General features: G+C 48.8%; 7 protein-coding genes across 7 annotated transcripts; 2 read left to right on the top strand and 5 right to left on the bottom strand.

The window, feature by feature from the left end:
* The first annotated feature begins 640 nt into the window (after nucleotides 1-640).
* On the top strand, nucleotides 641-2,018 carry BKA67DRAFT_574178 (uncharacterized protein). The gene has a single exon (XM_046103407.1). It carries the CDS (start codon nucleotides 850-852, stop codon nucleotides 1,774-1,776), a length of 927 nt encoding a protein of 308 aa, XP_045954764.1. The 5' UTR covers nucleotides 641-849; the 3' UTR covers nucleotides 1,777-2,018.
* A 771-nt stretch (nucleotides 2,019-2,789) lies between these two features.
* BKA67DRAFT_648327 (uncharacterized protein) lies at nucleotides 2,790-5,000 on the bottom strand (the record flags this gene model as incomplete). Its single annotated transcript, XM_046105983.1, has 1 exon — nucleotides 2,790-5,000. The coding sequence occupies one exon, from the start codon at nucleotides 4,998-5,000 to the stop codon at nucleotides 2,856-2,858; it is 2,145 nt and encodes a 714-aa protein (XP_045954763.1). The 3' UTR covers nucleotides 2,790-2,855.
* Nucleotides 5,001-5,012: 12 nt separating this feature from the next.
* BKA67DRAFT_661243 (uncharacterized protein) lies at nucleotides 5,013-5,918 on the bottom strand (the record flags this gene model as incomplete). The annotated part of the gene is made up of 1 exon (XM_046107778.1): nucleotides 5,013-5,918. The coding sequence occupies one exon, from the start codon at nucleotides 5,916-5,918 to the stop codon at nucleotides 5,013-5,015; it is 906 nt and encodes a 301-aa protein (XP_045954762.1).
* Nucleotides 5,919-7,757: 1,839 nt separating this feature from the next.
* BKA67DRAFT_358081 (uncharacterized protein) lies at nucleotides 7,758-8,358 on the top strand. Its single transcript, XM_046096401.1, has 2 exons — nucleotides 7,758-7,958; nucleotides 8,022-8,358. The coding sequence occupies exons 1-2, from the start codon at nucleotides 7,945-7,947 to the stop codon at nucleotides 8,275-8,277; spliced, it is 270 nt and encodes an 89-aa protein (XP_045954761.1). The 5' UTR covers nucleotides 7,758-7,944; the 3' UTR covers nucleotides 8,278-8,358.
* A 372-nt stretch (nucleotides 8,359-8,730) lies between these two features.
* Nucleotides 8,731-10,770, bottom strand: BKA67DRAFT_574173 (mitochondrial cytochrome-like protein b2). The gene is made up of 3 exons (XM_046103406.1): nucleotides 10,521-10,770; nucleotides 9,279-10,467; nucleotides 8,731-9,227 (listed from the first exon to the last, which is right to left on the bottom strand). Exons 1-3 carry the CDS (start codon nucleotides 10,656-10,658, stop codon nucleotides 9,082-9,084), a joined length of 1,473 nt encoding a protein of 490 aa, XP_045954760.1. The 5' UTR covers nucleotides 10,659-10,770; the 3' UTR covers nucleotides 8,731-9,081.
* Nucleotides 10,771-11,284: 514 nt separating this feature from the next.
* On the bottom strand, nucleotides 11,285-12,648 carry BKA67DRAFT_593937 (concanavalin A-like lectin/glucanase; the record flags this gene model as incomplete). Its single annotated transcript, XM_046104999.1, has 3 exons — nucleotides 11,285-11,323; nucleotides 11,443-11,522; nucleotides 11,592-12,648. 3 exons carry the CDS (start codon nucleotides 12,646-12,648, stop codon nucleotides 11,285-11,287), a joined length of 1,176 nt encoding a protein of 391 aa, XP_045954759.1.
* Nucleotides 12,649-14,655: 2,007 nt separating this feature from the next.
* On the bottom strand, nucleotides 14,656-18,101 carry BKA67DRAFT_522596 (uncharacterized protein; the record flags this gene model as incomplete). The annotated part of the gene is made up of 6 exons (XM_046098385.1): nucleotides 14,656-14,896; nucleotides 14,944-15,250; nucleotides 15,301-15,571; nucleotides 15,833-16,235; nucleotides 16,286-17,112; nucleotides 17,265-18,101. The coding sequence occupies 6 exons, from the start codon at nucleotides 18,099-18,101 to the stop codon at nucleotides 14,656-14,658; spliced, it is 2,886 nt and encodes a 961-aa protein (XP_045954758.1).
* Nucleotides 18,102-21,273: the final 3,172 nt, after the last annotated feature.

Raw genomic sequence — 21,273 nt, 5'->3', positions numbered from 1 at the left:
CCTACGCGATTTCTCGGTCGTGGGAGCGTCCTAACAACTTTCCAAGGTCTGGAAGAGAGTTAGAGCTGGCCATTGAAGACCTGCGAGATGTGGTGCCCGGCGCTTGGTTAGCTTTCGCAAAAACTCGTAGCTATGGATAGGGATAAGGACACGGACAAAAGCAAAGACCAGGACAAGTACGCCGACAGCATCCAAAAACCCTACCCTTCGCGACGATGGGCCATCGAGATCGTGCTCCCAACGAGACGGCGTCGCCATGCTGATGCTCGCGCATGTGGCCCCGCGCTGGCCCCGCTCCGTCTCGCGCTCGAGAACGACTCGACCGCTTACATTACAGCCAAGGATGTCTGGAAGACGACAACGCGAGATGGCAAGGAGAAGCTGCAATTGTACTACATTGTGAAGTGGACAGACTTGCCGGCAGCTGCCGTGCTCGTTGAAGCCCATAAGATCCTGGACTACGTTTCCCCGAGGATGCTAGAGGACTACGAATACAAGCTATCCCTAGAAAGAGATGCACAAGAGGAGGAATACAAGGCGAGGATCCAGGCCGCCCGGAGAGCTGCTGCCGAGAAGATCGCTGCAACAGAGACAAATAACGAGACGGGGACGGGGACGGGGACGGGGACGGGGACGGGGACGGGGACGGGGACAGGGACGTCAAGCACCTTGAATACACATACCAAGCCGAAAAAACGTGGGCGCCCAAGAAAACGGGACCTCCCCATAAGGGAAACGGAACGTGGCCCCGAGGACGTATCGGTACTTCCACCTGTCGGCTCCGTCGTTTCCGGCCCTTCACTATCTACACCACAGAAGTCCCTGTATGCTGCGGCTGACGAACTGGTCATGGATGCACAGGGCTATGTGGAAGTTGAGGATGGAGTTGAAGGCAACGCAGCGTATCAACAGCCATACAATCAATCAACCAATGCACAGAGTGCTGGGCATAGTCCGTCACGCAAGACAGACAAGTCGAGTAGGCCCGTTGCTGCAACGTTTTCACCTCAACTTCAGGTACATATAAAATCATTGAAGCCAGTGCTCGGGCAAGCTGCAAGCGCTGGCGGATTTACTCCAGCTGCTCGCAGTGCAGGCAGGTGGGCCTCGCCCTCGCCTTCGCCCTTTCATCAAGCAGCCGCTGGTTCTCAGACACCGTCTGTCCAGGATCTTGCCCGGAATGCGTCTCTCAAGCCTTCGCGGAAGAGAAAGAGAAAAGAACCCAGCGAACACCAGGGCCCGCTAGAAGAACCAGTCTGGGTTGTGAAGCGCTTAGAAGAAGATCAAATTGTCGATGACCACGGCCAGGTGCAACGGTACTTCAAGGTGAGGTGGGCAGGGGATTGGCCGCCTGACCAAAATCCCACCTGGGAGCCCGAGTCCAATTTGCCTCCCAAGTTGATAAAAGACTATCTCAAAAGGAATGCAGCCGATGCAAAGTCTTCTAAAATGAAAGCCGAGGAGCTCAAGAAAAGACCCGCCGTGCCATTGACACGCAAATATTCTAGCGTCGCAGAGGCGTTTGAGGGGGAGGTAGAAGACGAGCTTCATCATGACGCCTCTAATTACAGCGATCATGTGGACTTGGATATGGACGCGGACATGGAAGAAAAATTGTTAGTCGAAGAAAGCGAGAGGACCGCTGAGCTTGCTCAGTCACACCCTCCAGCAAGGACGAATCTACCCTACTTTCAAGGTCTCAGACCTTTTGCAGAGTACACTGGTAGCGGTAACAGATACGGGCAACCCAAAACTAACTCAGACCCCTACCTCTAGTACGGCTTTGGAGCTAGTGGACGAAAAGAGGTGTGATGTGAGCTTGAAGACGACGAAGGGCTTGTTTAGACGCTGTCACAAAGTTGATGAAAGGCCACACAAGCCACACGCGTGCCATGTATATCCATACGTGTTGCAAAGATTATAGTTGTATATATGGGACTCCATTGTCAAGAGGGCAGTCTGCCGAAATCCATGAAATCGACCAAAAACAAATGAAAAGAAATTACATTGTTCCAGCCTTAGCCAACTCTGTGCTCCATTTGTTAAGTCCAAGGGTTCCTTGAGTGCATTCCTATACATATTAACGTACTGTTATTGCTTTGTGTGTTTTAGCTGGACTACCTTCAAATGAGCTTTCATCTCTCAACTTTGTCATCATCGTGGTGACAAAGATATTGCCCGGCTTGGCTACCTGCGTCCCTGTGGCGCCTGCTTCCTTCACCGGGCACACTTTGCCTGCATTGTTCACATGGTTCACTTCTGAATATGTTGAGCTGAGGTACCGGTCATTTCTCTATCTGCCACTACATTCAATACCTAGAGAGCGCCACTGTCTTTGTTTCCAAGCCTAAACTGAGAAGTGCTTCGATCCCATATAAGCCACAAGAATGATTAGCGCCCAAACTCCCAAGTTCCATGAACAGTACTGTCTCGATCCCAAGCCAGCCATGCACAAATATACAAGACTACACCGATGGCATTTCGACCATTGTGTTTTTGTGCATATTCAACTCATGCACATCACTAAGATATGTCTGAAATGAGTTGGTCTGGAGATCATGCGAACAATACCGGATTACCGAATAATTGGAGAGAGGAAACAGACGGCCAGGCTTAGGGATCAAAAAGAGACGATCTCACGAGGTTGGAAGTATTGACCTTAACATCGCTAGCATCTCACGGATTTTACTCTTCCACTCAGGGCAATCGATAAACCGCGGCCAGTGAACTCCATCAGGCAGTTTGGGCAGATCCTCTTCTTTGACCGAGTCGGGGGGCCAGTAGTCGTCCTCAAAGTCGTCGAAATTACGAGCCTCTGCACACCTCAAGTCCTGGTAAGCAAGCCAATGTCGATGTCAGAGGTCGCTCGGGGGGACAGCGACGCTCTTAGCCTCCGATTGGGCCTGAATTATATCTGATTTGCGGACATGTGAGTGGGTATCTCGCTCGATGAGCGTCTGTATGACACTGCTGTCTCGCGGCAATTGTGCCTTCGGAACCCACTCATCATCGATCTCTGTTGGCTTGAACATTTTCATGTCACCGACGTAAGGCCAGGCAGCACGCCATTTTACTGGATTCTCCCGGTAGAACTCCAAGTCGTATCTCTTTTTGGATTCCTCAATGGTGTAGATTTTGAAACCGGTCCATTTTTCACCCTGGGGCATAAATATATCCTCACTATACGACTTATTGCTGGCTGCTACTGCAACAATAGGCCTGACAGCCTGCAGTCTTGTTGCTTCTGCATTTCGGATACCGTTTGCACCATCGTCCTCAGTCTCTGTGGTTTCAGAAGCAGAAACACATGTCTCGTTGACTGAGGCATGCTGCTCTTTCAGAATGCTCGCCGACACCGCCTGATCATCGGAGATTGGCTGTAAGCAATGTGCCATAGTGTGTGCGGTGGGAGCTATTGGAGGGGACGACTGCATATCTCCAAGTCTCGCCGAAAGCTCCTTATGGCCATTGCTGCACTCCCACGCAACACACTTTTCTATCAAACTGGCATAATTTCCACGGGCGAGCGAAGCAGGTGCAGCTAGACGTTCTAATGGACCAGAGCAGGGATCTTCAATGTACTCCAAGTTGTGACTTCGGTCGATGTAAGCATCACTGTTGCATATGAACTCGTGAAATCGAATGGCGTAGTCAATGTTCTTGAACAGCATAATGGCGGACCCGGTCTGATCATACCACATATCCTCCAGTGCATCCTCTGCATGGTGGAAGAGATGCTCAATATTTCTCAGCAGACCGTTACATATATGCTTGGGAATCCATCTGAACTCAAGGCAACGAGTTTGGTCCTGACCAGGCTGCTGTAATTGTCTTCGTGGATAGGTGGGCTTCCCGGCGAGCGCAACCGTTGCTTGCTTACCGAGTATATCAATATGGCCTGGGTTCTCCTGCGCATAGACGACATATGCATCGGCCTCAAGCCATTTCGAAAATACAACGAATGCAGTGCGACCGGTGCCCAGTGAAATTGTATCGACGAGTGTCGCTCGAACGATATTGCCACCTCGTACCCTAGCCATGACATCACGCAGGTTCGCAACAGCTGGTAAGTCTGATATGATGACAGACCGACATTGAAAGCCGATGTGCTCATGTCCAGGTTCGGCGATTGCCGTTCTAATATTAGGCATATACTGTATGCCATACTGGAACATTAGTGGCACATGGCCGTTTTGATCTAGGTTCATTCTGATGACGTTTCGACGCGCTGTCTCATTGCTGAAAATCGGATCGACGAAGTCTTCATTTGGGACGAATTGGATAGAACGGATGGGTCGCCGAGACTCCTGGGATGCCTCTGGCTTATCCTTTCTAACGATTGGCATCAGAGGAGCAGTGGAGGGAGCATGTGAGTGTCGCACCACGTGGGGCTCCAGCCGAGAGGGTTTCATTTCGAGTCTTCGTAATACTTCTGCGCTTTTGTTTCGGGGGGTACGATTGTCGCATAATGCTTCGCGTGCGTCGATGCGATTGGCGAACTCTGATACTGGAGTCAAATCATTCACATGCAGAGATTCACCTGTTGCGTTGATCCCACATGATTGATACGATGGGGGGGTTTGGCTGTGCTTGAACTTCTTTTCTGAGTCTCCTCCGATGTCTGAAGCAGTGTCGAAGTCGATAAGGACACCAATTTCCGGGGCTTCAAGATCAATAAGGCGATCCGAGTTCGTGGCCAAGCTGGATGCACAAGTTTGAGTGACAACATCCACCGAGCCTTTAGACGCCAACATGATGGTACGACAGCCGAAATCCTCAGGCACCGCAGCATTATCGTTAGGGTACAAGTATTTGTTCTGCACTGCATCTGTTCCTGATATATTCTTGACAAAGACCTCGTGTGAAGGAGAAAGCTCGGTTTGCTTGTGCTCAGCAGAAGTCAAGTCTTGCCCGCCGAACTCGGTCAGACTGCTTGCTGATCCGAGATATTTTGTTATCTGTGGTTTTTTCGAGCCCTGTGATGATTTGGATAGCTTCATGTTGTCTGGCTTCTAGCCGATAGCAGAGGATATATAGTCACCACACTCGGCAGCGAAACAGGGGAGTGATGGACGGTCAGGGGTCAAGTATTTGTTGGCCCGCATAGAAAGACAAGGCCTCGCAGATTTGAGACTGTCATGAAGTGCGTTGTGAAGGTGAATCTTGTCGGAGTGAGCTACAGCCTCTTTCGTGTCGTTTCTGGGGCCCTGCGATGAAGGCAGGTCATTATGGGCCCCTGAGATACCTTCATCTTTCTTCAGAGAAAGGGCGTTGATATTTGCGAATTCTGAGCGGTCAATGGATGCAATCTCCAAAGTTGGTGTAATATCGATACCCATGGCACTGTCCATAAGTGGACTTTGCACCAAGGTCCTCTTATACTGGATACTTTCTGAGTGTTCCAATGCTTGGATTATCTGCGGCGGTACTGGTAATTGCATGGCTGGCAAGAGTGCTGCTTGTGCACCCTGGGTGCTCTGCTTGTCGACAGCAGGTATATTAAGATACCAGTCAATGGTGTCGATCCACTTCAGCTTGGCAAGGAGCTGAGCCTCCATTGCTCTCAGATCGTCTTTGTGGAGGATATCAAGCTGTGGCCTGTCCCATACGGTATGAACGACAAAAGCATCGATGTTTGCCTTGTATTTTTCAAGAATGCCATGATGGGTCTGTGACAACGCGGCACGGACGACCTTGAGTTCGAAGCTGATGATATTTTGCTGACACTCTACGTAGTGCTTGCGCTCATCAAGAGTACAATCCTTCAGCGCGTCGCCGGTCACTTTTGCGAGCAACTCCCCTTGCTGCGACAGAACCCGACTACTACCGTCAGCATATTGGCCGAAGACAGGCAGTGCCTGTCCAGAACCTTCCTTTGTGTATGGAAGGTCGTCTAGTCTGTATGGTGCCTTCTCCATGTTGATATATTGCTCCTTTCTGTTTGTAGGTAATGGTGTAGGTGGCTGGGACTTCCGAGGTAGGTAGCTGGAGATGATGAGGCAGGATTTGGGAGGTGTGGGGGGGGGGGGTGGTTTGCTGTGACACGCTGGAATTTCCAGCACCAGACCTCAATGACAAGAGAGTGCAGAAATATCCGGCGGCAGGAACACTATTAAGTATTGTAAGTGTTGGTTGTGAGAGATCGTCCAGGCGGTGAAGATGGATGTGGTGTGAGATATAACCAATTTCCAACTCTGCCGCTTATTTAGGCGAACTAGAAGGTAAAGAGATTAAATGAATGTTCCTTGAGTCCTGAGATTAACCTAGACTAAGGCACATGCTCGGACGTAGTCCAAGTGTATACACACAGCCGGGCAATGACGTGGGATAATTAAGAGCTGAGGGTAGGAAGGTGCCTAGTGTATAGATGCTACTGTCTTGTCTTCTTTGCTGTGTGCATTCAATCTCAGGAAGTATAAATGAAGGGAAGGTTGAGACTTGACAAAATACGCGGGGAAGAAGAAGATAGACAGAAAGAAAGAAAGAAAGAAAAGGATTGTGGGTGTAGCTGCACTGGAAGTTCAAAGTTCAAAGTCCAAGTGAACAGATAAACAAAAACTCTCGTACCTTCCCCTGAGTTCGGCGACCGGATTTAAACCTGCTGGTACCAGTTTAGTCAACAAACATCTTATGGCGCATGGACCGTGTCATTTCATCCAGGCCGGTGTTCATGAACTATGCATTGAAATACTCTGGTGTCGTGTTTGTGCTTAGAAGCTTGGTATTCGACTTTGGTGTTTACGTGGCACATGCCTTTACTAATTCACTTACTTTCCGATCCAACTAAACTCAATTGATTTATATGTGTAATGTCAGGCCTTTCATACCTGGCAACAACCAAAGCAGAGAATGACTATTGGCATGTTTATTCTTTTTGTTTATAGAGTAGATCTAATATACCTACTTTTTATTCCTTGAGCCAGCAAATGATGTACTACTTGTTCAATACCGTGTCTAATATCTACCCTCTCTGTAATAATTGCTTCTAATGGAGGATAATCGACTTGAAAACTTTGTAAGCTGTATTTGGTCTGCAACCGCCAGGAGACCAGTGACGAGTTGTGATTTCGAGTGGTCGTGCATATCTTTTTGACCAGCCCTATATAGGAATGTATGCTCGACCTATGGACTCCTGCGAAGCCACTTCGATGTCATTGTTCTCCTCCTTGTTCAACTAGCTAGAACACCTTGCACCGTCATGACCTGATGTGACGTAAGAAAGCTCCAGCACAATGTGGGCTTTGCTCGCTTAGAGCAATTCTCAAAAGTTGTGATACTCGCACTACCTAAGCAATCTAACCCTTCGGTATATGATCATCGACGCTAATATCTCAACATTTGTAAAATGCAGCTGTGAATTTAAAATACTATAATGCTTGAGACATGGAAGCAGTACATAGACGACAGAAGCCAAAATATGTGGTACGGCCTCAGAAGATATCCGGATCTCGGGATGAGTCCCTATCAAAAAAGAAAAAGAAAAAGAGATGGTGGTCAATTAGACGGGCTTCTAAACTGAATAACTTGATAACCCAATATGACCGAGTGTCCCGCCATTATCATTGGTGACGGGTTCGGCAAGTAGGCTGCTAACCCAAAAGCGGCGTGCCAATAGTTTTTTCCCCAGCTATCTGAATATGATAGTTGTCATCCAGTATGATGGCTGTGCAATGACGTTATGTTGGGACTATCGTTAATGGTAATATCAGTGTAATCGCCCGGCTTCGAACACGGAACTCAGATGTCGGCGTTGTTGTCGTTACAGAGGTAGATACTAGCCGTGTAAAAACAGCTGGCGCGAGTGCATTTGTTGGCCTCTACGTGACAGTCGCCAGACTTGTCACGCATGAACTAGACTCCATCAGTGATGGCACCGTAGTCGCAAAAGTAGTATCCTCATAGCATATTTTCACACGGAGGAGCGCCCTTTGAAGGTTAATTAAAATGCAAGATAGCAGGTAAGATGGTCGTCAACTTATATATGGTCTTTGTCGTTGAGCCATTGATGACCTACTGACTAGAGCAATCAAACCATGCAGTAGCCCACTTAAAGTCCTAAACATCGACGGCCATCTGACACTCAATGTCCTCAAAACCGAGACCGGTGCGTGTGGCAACGTCGCCATCGTCCGTGATTTTGTCACGCCACGCGAGGTTTCCCATGTCCCTGGCGCCGGCTGCCAACTCGAGATCTTGGCAGTGTCGGCTATCAGCTGTAGCTTGTGGTTGGCTGCTGACAATGTACGAAAAGCAACAGCACCGTGGCGACAACGATGAGTCTGAAATACAACATCTCGTACGTGCTGTCATATTTAATTCTGGGGTTTGTTGATGTCGAGTGTCAGCGCAGACATATGGTGGAAAGGGTTGGCAAGGAGAATCAGATAGACTCTGTCAGCTTCAGGGATTCATGTTGGGGGAGAAGCTTTTGTGTTACATTATCTGCTGTAGATGGGGTGTCTATCATATCCAAGCTCCCACAAGAAGAATGGTGCAAAATATCGATTTGGATATCCGGATGGTAATACCTGCCTGATTATGGAGCACTGTTGGTCATTATCATACCTTATGTGATGGGCAATCACGTGGTGTTGTTACTGTGCATCCTTGCTACAAAGTCATGTGTATCTTTTCCTATCAGCAGCCAATATATGCCTTGAGTCGCATGTGTGCATTCGAAGGAGTGGCTAGTAAATGTTATGATGGATAGATATAGTTCAGCCATCAGGAGTCAGTCATTAGCATGTCCTTTTAGTGATACAAACCGAGGTTCCATTCAAAGATTGTTCTCATGATTTCTCTCAATGAGACAGAATTTCTAACATGCAAGACTCATCTGGAACTTGTTCACACATTATCGCTTAATACAACATGTATTAAAACGTGCAATGGCTGGCGAATAGACTGGTCTCATCGCCGAAGTCGTAAGTTTCCATTGGGAGGGCAAATGTTTCAACGTCATAACGTTCTAATAACTGAAAAATACTGGACATTGAAGTTGGAATGATACTGCAGAAGTCGTAATGCTGGAAAGCTACTCGATGACGTATTTAAGTGGGTTGGAGAACATCCAACTACTTACTATAAGCGGCTCTTCATTGGCCGAACATCTATAGGTCGCCACATCTCACTCAATAGACGACTCGCATTGACCATATTCGGATGCACTTGATCAAGAGAGGTGATACCAGTGAGGGCCATAGTTGTTCGCAATTCTTCAGCAAGTACTTCGTCATCACTTAGCACGAATAGCCCCGATAGGTGATAGGGAAACTTACTATCGACGCATCTTTCAACTCCGGGGGTCCCGTATGCAGACAGAGCATAGAAGAATGGACGGCCAATGCCAACTGCTTTCGCACCCAGGCACAAAGCTTTGAGTATGTCGGCACCGTCTCTCAAGCCGCCATCGACGAAAATTTCCACATGCTCGAGGACTTCGGGACAGTACTGGCGGATCTCTACCAGGGTGGAGAGAGCATCAGGAGCGGAATGAAGTTGCCGGCCACCGTGATTTGATAGTAATATCCCGTGACATCCGTACTCCATTGCCAGCTTTGCATCCTCCGCACTTTGAATCCCCTTCAAGACCAGTGGACCGCCCCAAGCCTCCTTCAGCCACTTTAGGTCGTCCCATTCTAGTGCGGCGTTGATTCGATTTGCTGGCACGTGGGTCTGGATGCCGAGCCCAATAGTAGATGCTTGCTGCTCCGAACCAAGCGCCAAGGCCTCTTCTGCCATTTGTCGTCGATCTATCGTACGCTTGCCTAAAATGGGAGTGTCGACAGTTACCCAGAGGGATCTGAAGCCGGCCGCCTTCACTCGATTGATGAGCTTGATGGTAGTTTCACGGTTTGAACTAGTGTAAAGTTGGAAATGCAACTGCGACGAGGACGGAAAGTCCCTTGAGATGCCCCTCGCCTGCTTTAACTCATCGTCCAGGGCACCAGCGACGTCTTCCGTTGGCCGGGTAGACATTGTGCTGATAAGCCCATGCACACCGCTGCGTACGAGTCCCTTCACCAGCCCGAGTTCAGCATCTTCATGGGCCCGCCCAAGGAGACCCATTGGCGAGACATAGAATGGAAGTGGAGACGCGTGGCCGAGTATAGAGGTCTCGGTAGATACCTTCTCCACATTGCGCAACACACGGGGACGGAATCGAACAGACGACCATGAATCCAGATTGCCTGCCATGGACAGGCCAGAGTTGCTGTACGAGGAGACGTACGACCAGGACCGGGCGGGCAATACAGTCTTGGCGGCATGTTCAAAGTCGGTGGTGACAACACACCCTGACAAGTGAGGCACTTTGTCTTCTTTACCTGACGGAATTGTGGTCAACTCGTCTCGTGGTGGTTTAAGCGCGCCGAGCGTTTTCTCATCAATGGGGCCGAGGCGGCTCCCATCCGGCAAGTATTGCAAGATATCCGGCGAATGGATCCTGCTGAACTCTGCGGTGGCATCCTGAGCCGAATCAGATGATGAGCATGAGCAATGCAAGTTTCGGGGGCCCTCACCTTTCCACCTTGCGCCAAAATAATGGCTGCTCCGCCTGGGTGTTGCTCGAGATAGGATGTCACGTCGTACACTTCGGCGTTGAGCACGATCCAGCACGAATCACTTGTGTTACGTTTCGCTACTTCAGTCCCGTCCATGGTCAACGGTTAGGCTTTATTAACTCTACAGATTTAATATATCAAGAGGGCAGTTTATATTCAAGCAGTCCAACTATCATTCCGGATTGAAAGATGCAAGCATAATGTCCGGGGTCATTGCCGGTCGTGCGGAGTCATCCCCCGCATTGTCAAGTATCAGCTGTCCTACGCCATTACCATTTGTCAATTAGGAACAGTCGGAATGACGTGACTCTGTCAATTTGTCAACCGATAGGCTGAGAGGCTAGGGCCAACAGAGTCACAGTGAATCACTGACCTGTTGCGGATTGATTGTCAAGAATTGGGGCGGGGAGACGTGCGTGAGATCCCGGAACCCGTATATTCGCGGAACTTGTTTCCGAGCCATGGCCAGTCACACTACCATAGTATAGGTATGGTATACAGTACCATTTTATTTTGTTGTTGAACTTTCTCGTTTGGAAGCTTGTTCAGCTAGGATCGCTTTCAAAATCCAATCATAACCATCATGAAATGGTGTATTTAAAATGAAATAAAACTTCGGACCAGAATTGCTCCAGCCCATGTAAAGTATCCCACCATTTTAGCCGACCATATTGGCAATAATCACGTCGAATACAATAGCCACTTCGAACCATCTCTCCATACTATAGGCACTGGGAGTACCAGTCGTTCTGATATTTGCACTAGGTATCAGGCGTCAGTAATCTGGCGTGTGCACAACAAATACAAGGGACCAGCATCTCAGCTATTGTAAACAATCAAAAAGAAAATTCAAAAATTCAAGAATTCGAGGGGTAGTTACCGAGCCCTGGGCGCAGTTGATGCAACCATTCCAATTTCGTCCAGCGCATTGTCCGTATTTGGCAGCGGAACAGGATTGCCCTATTCATGGTCAGCCGCTAAAAGTTCTTCGCCTCCCTACAATGCTTTGTGATCGTATGGAGTAGTTACCTCCTCTCGCATCAGTCGAGATCAACACCGGAGTGCCGATCGTCTTTGTCTGGTCGATGCTACAGACGTTCGAGCAACGGCCGCCATGTCCTGCGTTCGGATTGACTCCCACGCTCCCGGCGTCTGTGTTGTTAAACACCATATCGATCCATTGAATTTGTAGGTATGCCTCCGAGCCGATAGCCATGCTACCAGCCCAACTGCCGCCATCGCTCCAGGCGTTGAAAAGGACTTGACTTGGGTCACGGGGCGTCTGCGCCGTGATACGAGAAACCTGCTTCCCGTTGACAAACCAGGTGCTGGCCCCCGGCGTCCAGTCAATTCGGTGATGTTGCCAGTCGCTCCATGCTAGGTGCGCAGGTAGTGTGATGTTTTGGGTCGATCCGGTACTGTTAGAAAGTGTCGGCTGATTTGTGTACTGAATTGTGTTGACCGGATCCTTTGTGCGAATCTCAAGATCTGCCTCTTGCACGTTGGTACTCGCATCACCGCCACGGTAGGTGAACATCGCCGTGACAGCACCACTGGCGCCGCGAGTTCTGGCAAGCATCCGCATGCTAAGATATTTATAAGTTCCGGATACCGAGTCAAATTCTGCTGCTGATTGAAAATTATCATGCCGAATAGTTCGCAGTGTAAGGTAAGTCTTTGATGACGCCTTGGTATCATTGTTTGGCGCGAAGTATATGTTGTTCGGCGAATTGACCATCAGCACAGCTGCGTCGCTCCCAGATTCACCACCGAGCCTAGCACTGTTATTCCAACTCTGAATCTCCCAGAAGCTCTTCCATGCAGGAGTGGAAAAGTATGGACTCGTCACACCAGCCTCATTGTTTGCTGCAGGATCTTGAAGAGGCTGCGTCACGTTGACATATTGCTTCATGTTCCGGAAATCGAAGAACATGTGACTGCTAAAGAAGCTCTGGCTAGTCGTGTTGGTTAGGTAGCAGTTGCATTTCCCATCCACTGTGGTAGGAAACTCCCCAGAAGCAGACGATATTACCATAAACCCGACGACCAGCGCAATCCATGCGCACTGAAATGGCTGCATTTGCATCTCGAAGCCTGATTATAATATAGCTTTGGTAAAGTGTGAACAATAAATTGAGAGGGCTGTTAAAAACTACATTCGGCCTCTTTTGAGCTCTGCCTTATAAGATCTTAAGGACTATTGACCTATCGCTTTTTCCTGTAGCACATCAATGATGTTTATCATATGTGACGTAGAGATTCTTCTAGGGGGGAAGTCCAGTGAAGATCAAGGTCAAGCATGAAAAGAGAAAAAAGAAGAAAGCTAGGTAGGAGCTGAAGGGGGACAGCACAATGGCGACTAAAAACAAGAGACTCCATAAGTGGACAATGCAAAAGCCCGCCATTTAAGGTGAAATGGCACATAACGTACATACCGACATTAATAGAAACCTCTCTGGTCGATGAATAGGATGTTCCTCTCCGTGACGCGACTACGTAGTGCTGGGATGGTCGAAGCCGATCCTAGGCATCCTCGGTGCACCCACATATTGCTCAAACGGAATGTAGCGCTTGATTAGGTTGATTATCAGGTCGTAAAGAAGTACTCAAGGAAGTCTGAAACTACTCACGAAGCCGGATAAATTGTGCCGCCCAGAGTTGTGTTCTTTGCCGCCGGCATTTGTGGTTCAATATACACAATAAGCGAGCCAAACGATTAGTGAAGCGAGTATTCAGCCGAGCCAACGACCGTGGGTGAAGAAACCAGTTTTAATCTCGGCAGATGCCAAGACTCAACCCATGGAGGAGAACTTTAGAAATAAGTATGATAAGAATGGGTATTTAGTATGTGTGACTACTTCTTTGAATCTCGATCTGGTATGTTGCTATTAGAGCCCTGACCTAGAATGTTAAGTGTGCTGCGCAGTATATTAGTGGTTTAGCACTACAAGTTTGATTAGCTCCATTTCGCAAAATTGCTAAGAAACTGCCTAGTGATACTCCATAAGCTGTAGCAGCTGCTATAAAGGATTAGGTAGTGATATGAGACAGAATAATCCCGCATGATAGTCTTAAAGGAATGTTGGATAAGGTTAGACAAGTCTGCAGGCTGAGAGAAATCCGCTCTTGACCTGATTTCCGACCCTATTTTTCTACATATTATTAATTATTTTCGCTCGGATCCACGACTTACCAAAAGCTCTAAAACAAGTATCTAATGGGCATTGCATCCCATCAATGATTTAAACTGGTGCGACGCTGCAGATATGATCTGTTCCACTAGATATAATAATAATGGGCAAAATCTATTACCACCTATACATACAGCGCTACTATTAAATAGAACAGGAGGGTGATGAGCATCAACAAAAGCAAATGGTATATCACGCTCCCCGACTTGACAATCGATACACATATAGACTGCCAATGCTTGTACCCCCTTTTTGTACATGTCTTACATCCAATCCCAAATGAGATAATCTGCACTTGGCAACGACCTTACTCCTCGAGAATATCGAAGATATCTGGAAAGTCGTCATCTACTCTCGTTATCTTTCTTTTTTTATGTTTACTAACGACTTGGTCACCACGTGGCGTATGTTGTGCATTTGCATCAGGCGCTTGTGACATGCGGTCCGCCTGCAATGCCTCGAGCTGAAGCTGATGGGCTGCATCTTTTTCGTCATCGCTCGAGTATCTGTATCGAGTCTCTGATGGTGAGTGGGTAGATTCCAATACAACGACTCCGTTTTCGTTGTCTGTCTCCGTCTTGACAGGTTTAGGAGAATCAAAAGGGTCATCCTCATCATCCAGATTAGGCTCTGGTGGTGGTGTTCCCGTTTTGACTGATTTTTTGTCAGCAGCAGCCTCTTCGGTTCCCTTCATTTCATTCTCCAGTGCCTCATTTTGAAGGTTGTGGCTCAGATGACCGACTTTGTGTGCTCGAAAAGGATCACGGAAGAGGGATCCTAAGCGGTTCAACTCGTTGTTCACCTGCCTACGCATGGCTCGTTCTTCCAAGGTGATTTTGGCATGACGATCGACTCGGGTTCCAACTAGTCATATCAATTAGTATACACAAGCCAATTCGAATTCAGAATTTTTTAATTTGTAAGATAAAATCCGTTATGTGGAGTTGCTTACCTAGGACAGTGGTGTAATCACGGAATACCATATCAAAAATGTTCTCCACGTGTTCATTCATCTGCCGCTGAACGGCACGGCACATAGCCTCCAGGTGAGTTTTGACTGTGTCACACGCTTGACGGAACATGGTGTGTTTGGATGTCTCAACATGGGCCACCATAGCAGTCTTCATACGAGCATAACTCCCGCTTCCTAGGGTTTCATAAGTACAGTACCGTTTCAATCGCCGTCAAACTTACCTCTTTCTTCCGTACATGTATAATATGCATAACGCATGGCCTCCATGATCACAGGAACAAATTCGCGACTCGCCTCACGCTGAAGGTCAGTAATAGTAGCCTTGAGAGTAGCCGGGAGCTCGCTCAAAGTTCGGATATGAGCGAGAATCTGCTGCGAAAGCATCATTACGCCATGAACATTCGTGTGTCGTTGTTGAGCCCGTTCCACAGCAGCTTGATGAAACTTTGACAGCAAAGCTTTGGAATTAGCTGCAAATTGTTCCAAGATAATCGGCAGACGCCGTTGGAATGCTCGCTCCCAACCTATGTCCGCATTAGTAAATGAGAAAGAGGCTTTGACATCTAATTCTGACCTGTGGCAAGATCCCTGGAGATGGGATCGAAGAGTTCCTGGTTGAAGTCCCGTGGACCGGAAGCACCTGAGTAGACGCCGTTGCGCCTTACCGTAGCTTTGTAGGTAGCCCAGTACATACCGCCCATACTCCGGTGTGCGCCCCAACCGCTTGCTGTGTTGATCGCATCATGGACAGCTCTCGGGATTGTTGCATTGAAAGACTCGAAAATATGTTCGTCCAAGGATTGCTTCACCGACGTAATTGAATCTTTCACCGAGTTCTCAAATGCCTGTCAAACATGAATAAGCATGTGCTCATAAATCGAATCGTATGGTAATCCATGAGTCGGTCAAAAAGCTACCACAACGAAGCACATCCTTCCTCAGGTCTGGGTTAGAATGACTTCGAGATTCGCTCCCGCATATCGAAACACTTGTTTTCAATAAACTCATTGCCCATGAGGAAATAGTCAAAATTATCCGGGCGCATCTCTCTACCAGTGCAGTGAGGCGTATACATCTTGGCTGTATGAAAGAGAGTGGCGACTTACATCCTCCAGTCCCTGAAGTAACTTGCGCAGGAAGGTCTCCTCGCGACGTTTTTCGGCATCAGTCAGATGAGATTGTGTATCGTCACTTGAAGCCCATAGCCTCATGGAATTGATCAGTTGGCTGAAGTCGTTCAAGAAACGACGACAATTGCTCGCACGACCCGCCTCAGTCAGTTTTTTCGCATGACGCTGAAGCTGAGGAATCTCGGTATCTTCTGCCTCCATAAAGCCAATGTCGCTAGCTTTGATGTTTTCTTTTTCGAACCTGCCACATATAGCCTGATATGCACGACTGCTAACACAAAAGACAGGTAGGCTGTTGGCCACTTCGTCATAATCACGGAGGTCGTGGTCCGGATCGAAAGTTGTTTCGTCTTCCTCGATTGCGTTCTCCTGGTCAAGCCTGCACAGAAATTAAGGCCAAGATTTATCAGAACAGGAGGCGCAACTTACTCTTTGATACCCATTGCAAAGTCTTGCTTGATTGCGCCTCTCGAATAGTCGTTTCGGCCCTTCACACATATGGCTCTCATTTCACCAAGCAGCGTATCGCTTTCCGCTTGGAAACGGTCCATTTCCTTGCGAATCTCGCGCATCTCACTCTCCAGCGTCCGTTTATCCTCACGTATCTGCTTTTTCTGCGCTTTGAGAGAAGCAAGAGTCTTATCAATGTCAGCTTCAGTCAGTGGAAGACGATTCTCAGCGGGCGGGGAGTTTTCCTCGTCACTACAGTCCGATTCTGAGAGCTCGGAATCATCATCAACGTCAGATGAGGCCAAGTTCTTCCTAGTCGGCAACGGCTTGCTCTGCCGCTTTCGTTTCCTGCTGTGCTGCTTCTCTACTGGTGCGTAGACTGTCTGGCCATCAGTGACTTTGCCTCGTAGCTCGTCCCAAGCATCCCACTTGGTCTCGATCTGGTCGACTGTATCAGTATAGGCCGCCTTCTTGTCTCGAAGGTCGCCAAGTTTTCGTTTGAGATCCAGCTTAGAACGCTTGAGGTAGGCTGATCGGTCAAAGGATTCGGAAATCTCGTTCTCTATACCCAGGCTCAAAGAGGCTTCCTCAACGTTTATGTCGTCGGTTTTTGAGCAAATGAAAGTAACAGCCGAATAAGTACCATCGTATTTCAGCTGGCGCTTGAACGTATCACCCAGAAGCGTCTTGGCTGTTTTATCGTCCACAGCACGGTTGATTGGAGCCACAATCCATAGCCCGGTGCACAGCTTCATGTAGTTAGCAGCGACAGCCGCACGAGCTGCGTTTGAATCCTGGACACCGGGCTGCATACAGATGTTAGTCAAAAGTCCGCAATACCAGGCCGCAACAGGCATATAAACACAGCTACGTTTGGTAGCAAATCACGACGTCCCTTGCTTGGAAGAACCTTCTCTCATGCAGATTGTAGTAGCATAAATAAAGGTGGGCCACTTACGAGATCAACAATGACAGCCCCAGTCGACAGTGCGTCAGCTTTGGTGTAGATTCTGACCACTTTGATCAGAGGCCAGTACTCCATGTGAAGGTCCCGACGACTGTTGTCCCCTCGCTCCTTTTCCTTGCTATCGACATAGTGTTGCATTCTGCGGAAGATGTCACCTGCTGTCGTGGCTTTGAGCTTCTTGACACTACCCAAAACCCCACGCACGGCGGGTTCCTTGGCATAGCGCTCAGGTGTTCCTGCAGCCAACATCTCCTTGGTCTTATTGGGATATACGGCTTTCAGCTTAGCGTATGCCACGCCGGCATCGCTGTCACTGTTGGTGCAGTCACGAGAAACGTCGCCGTTGCCATCTAGGAGATCGTTGAACAAGACGCCGAGCTCATGCTCCCAGTCTTGTGCCGAGATGAATTCGATCTCGGCACGGTACAGCTCGTTCGGATCTTGGGAGTAGTTGTACGAGACCTCTGTGGGGGATGCTGTGCATGCTCTCATACAGTTGGTAGGGAGTAATCGATTCTCGTCCATGAGAGCATTTATAACAGTGCTTTTGCCGGCACCTGTGTTTCCAACGACGCCCACGATAGTCTTGGTCGGCTTGGCGCGTTCCTTGAGATCCTTGATGGACTTGGCCCATGACTTAACATCCTCGTTGTCTAGAGTCAAAGCAGCAGTCAGGTTGTCAAGTAGTCCCACACCGACTTGGACCGCTGCCTCCAAAACTTCCGGAGTGCCAGTTGCTACTATTCGCTGCACAGAGTCCGTGTTATATGAGGAGCCATCGCTCGGTTCATCAGCCACAGGCTCTGGTTTTGCCTCTGCCGGTGTCATACTCTCGTGGGAGAGCTGTTGCTTGGGTTGAAGGACGTCGTCAGGAGCCTGGGCCCCCGATGTTGACCAATTGCCATCAGATGAACTTGACGTATCTTGGTCAGGCTCGGACTTCAGCTGAGGGCAAGAAGGAACCGGTGGGCTTGGAGCCAGTTCAGGCGCCGTGGGTAGCGAAGATAGGCGTGAGACATGATCCAGTGGCGGCTCGGGCTTGACAGAAGGCACAGAGCTGCTCGGCGGTATTGCCGAGTCGGACGAACAATGTTGATTCATGGTGCAACTATTCGACGGTATGCTAGGAGGGTCACAAGGATGCGCCAGATTGGTCACAGATTTGACGAGGAATATGGCCTTGCCAGCTCGTCCCGTTCCGTTCCGTTCGATCAAAGGACCAAAACTATGCAACGTGTTGGCGCATGTGGGGCTCGGCCAATGTCACATCAGTTATACTGGTGTGGAATCGGTCTGCTAGGTTACGGCATTGATTGTAGCGGCAGCATAAGTGATCAGACATGTAGGAGAGATTGTTCAGCTGCGGTGACAATGATTGGTGTACTGCTGCAACGCGCCGAAAATCAATTTACCCTAATGGTTAGGTAAGGGGAAAAGCACGCGTCGCGTCGAGGATCTGGGGTAATCATGACCCCACCCACTGGCCTCTATCTCATGCCCCTCACAGAGCCTCATGCCCCTCATCGCGCACCTCCGTCTACGCAGGAGGAGACCTTTGCCCAGGTCTGCCAGATGTGTGAAGTGTGTAGACCAGGGTCGGGTCTCCGAAGGTTTAAATCTGTACCACAGTACGTACTATATACACCGGAGCCCCTATGCAGAAGACGCTTTTCACTACATAGAAGACCCCTGAGCTTCAGCTGACTCATAGTGTCCAAGGTACCGTTTAGCCTCGTAAGGTACCGCTAATTTTGCTGCGGGCCTTGAGGGTTGAGTACCCGACTGGGCTTAGGGACCTTCTGCATATCCTAAAAGTGATTGTGCATCGAGTATCCATACTCGCAAGAGAAAGATCCCCCGCATATTCTTGTTTTCGACCATTATCAATATCATCACAAAATCATTGCGTCCAAATTTTGCCGCCCGTTTTCGTTTATCGTGAAGGACGGCGTTTTCATATCCCCCATTGTTGTCTTTTATTTCTTCTTTCCCGCACTCTAGGCTAGACTAGTCATGTAGGTCAACGACACCTACAACAGCTCGGTCTACACATGTCATATCTTGAATGCTCCTCCGTCCTCTTTTTTCAGGCAAATTTACATACTGCTCAACGATCGTTCATACTACCAAGCAATGCCCGTGACTGAAAGCGGCCAGGTCCGCCTACGAAAGTGAACGAATCACAGTATTGTGCTTGACCTTCTCGAGCTGTCGTAACCAAGGGTCGATGTGTTGAATCTGACTTGCCTGCTGATTCGTTCTCAAGGCTGCAACGCGGATCGTGGCATGACAGTCTGGAGTTCGCCTGCTGGCCACAGTCCACATGGGCTGGAAGGTGGACTGCTGCAGGACTGCGAGCCGCGGCGGATGTATACTAAAAGAAAAACATCTATGCATTGATGCATAATTCTGGAATCTGCGGCATTTTCCAAAGCACCAATACGGCTGGTGGGAACCGCCTGATGAGTCTGGTATATGAAAGCTGCGACTCTTTCCTCTTTCCTTGCATTCCCCCTCCCCCCGGTAAAACTTTGATGCTGGGCCATCAGCTGGAAGGCCCGAGGGGTTCTGACGGCCTTGAACCGCGCTTCATTTCAGTACACAAGTCGCACAGCACGACACAACCGCAGGCAAGCTTTTGTCAGGCCGCTTGTTTGCGTAGCTGAGGCAGTGTGCTGAAGCATGGGTTAGAACGGCGCTTCCAGTAAAGCGCGTGCCTACGTACCACCCAATGCCGCATTTGTCGTTTCCAAACTGTTTTAATAAACTGGCCGTGAATTGTGGTAGTGTGCGCTGGAACCGCCTGCTAACCCCTCAGGTCGGCCCCTTGGCATCTCATGATCACCTCTCATGTACGAGAAGATGGCATGCATCTTGAGTCATAGATAATGCAATCAAGGGCAATGGTACCCGTCCACCAGGCGAGGCTGCGGCCGCTGGTCAGGCAGGCCAAAATTGTATAATCGAACCACACTTGTCCCCTTTGAGGCTTGCAACCAAGACAACAAGCAGCAAGATCTTTTGTTCTTGTTCATCGGCGGGCTCGACCCTAGAGCTTGAGAAAGCTCGATGGTGTGTAGGCTTTGGAAACTCAATCTCGGCATGGTGTCATTGCCATCGTTGTGTTCGGCTTGCTCGATGAGGGCATAATAATGGTTTATGCGATCCGTCTCACAAGCATTATCCGTCGTTCTCTTCTCGATATTGGTATCTGACGATTGGTTGCCAAGAACGGACCGGAAGCGAGCCATGCCTGGCCAGCTTGGGAGTATCATATCTGCGGTCAAACTGTCGTGGGAAAATATTTTTGGTGAATTTATGCGCGTCTTTTTAGACCATCTGGATGATTGGCGTGGCGGTTCCGACCCAGAACTCGCTTCTTCTGAAGTCGAATCCAAGTTTGGCGGGGGCAGTTCACCTTGTCTTTAAATATGGGTTTCTCAGGCACCCCATGGAAGACCTTGACCCCATGGTGACAGAATTCTGGTGGATCATTCCTTGTCCCCAGACATCGTGCACATCCTTGGCCAAGATCTAGCTCCAGGATTCAACTCGAAAGACAGTGGGCTGAAGGGCCCGAGAACAGCTAGGGGTGTGTTGAGTAGCGTTGCTCCGTGAGTTGCGATTGTAAGCAGTTCTTTAAAACATCCAGCCCAAGAGAATGGTTGCGGACAAGCCATGACAAGATGTTTCGAAGCTTCACCCAGGAAACCATTTTTTTCTTGGTCATATCAGTGTACAATACCACATTTCCATCTGTGTACGTATCCATTAATAGTTTTATGTCTATGCGCGCCCATTTGAAGTAGAAGCGTGACGCTTGCCAAGTACCAAGAAGTTTGAATCACCTTGGCAATCCACATGCTCGTACAACACAAAAAGCTAGCGGAATTACATGACATCTTTCCATTGTCCGAATTCGAAGAGCAATGGTCGAATCTTATTGTACATCATAACGAAAGGCTCCCCTTCCCGCTAACGTAAGACACCGCGACGATGC

The sequence above is a fragment of the Truncatella angustata genome, assembly GCF_020726525.1.
Source record: "Truncatella angustata strain MPI-SDFR-AT-0073 chromosome Unknown BKA67scaffold_7, whole genome shotgun sequence".
Lineage (NCBI taxonomy): Eukaryota > Fungi > Ascomycota > Sordariomycetes > Amphisphaeriales > Sporocadaceae > Truncatella > Truncatella angustata.
The sequence above is the reverse complement of the archived record's forward strand: the minus strand, read 5'-3'. Positions and strand labels throughout refer to the sequence as shown.

Coding starts and splice junctions, on each gene's coding strand:
- BKA67DRAFT_574178 (XM_046103407.1), top strand. CDS start 850: ATGGATGCACAGGGCTATGTGGAAGTTGAGGATGGAGTTGAAGGCAAC.
- BKA67DRAFT_574173 (XM_046103406.1), bottom strand. CDS start 10,658: ATGGACGGGACTGAAGTAGCGAAACGTAACACAAGTGATTCGTGCTGG. Junction 10,468..10,520: donor TTTTGGCGCAAGGTGGAAAG/GTGAGGGCCCCC, acceptor GATTCGGCTCAG/GATGCCACCGCAGAGTTCAG. Junction 9,228..9,278: donor AGTTGAAAGATGCGTCGATA/GTAAGTTTCCCT, acceptor GTGATGACGAAG/TACTTGCTGAAGAATTGCGA.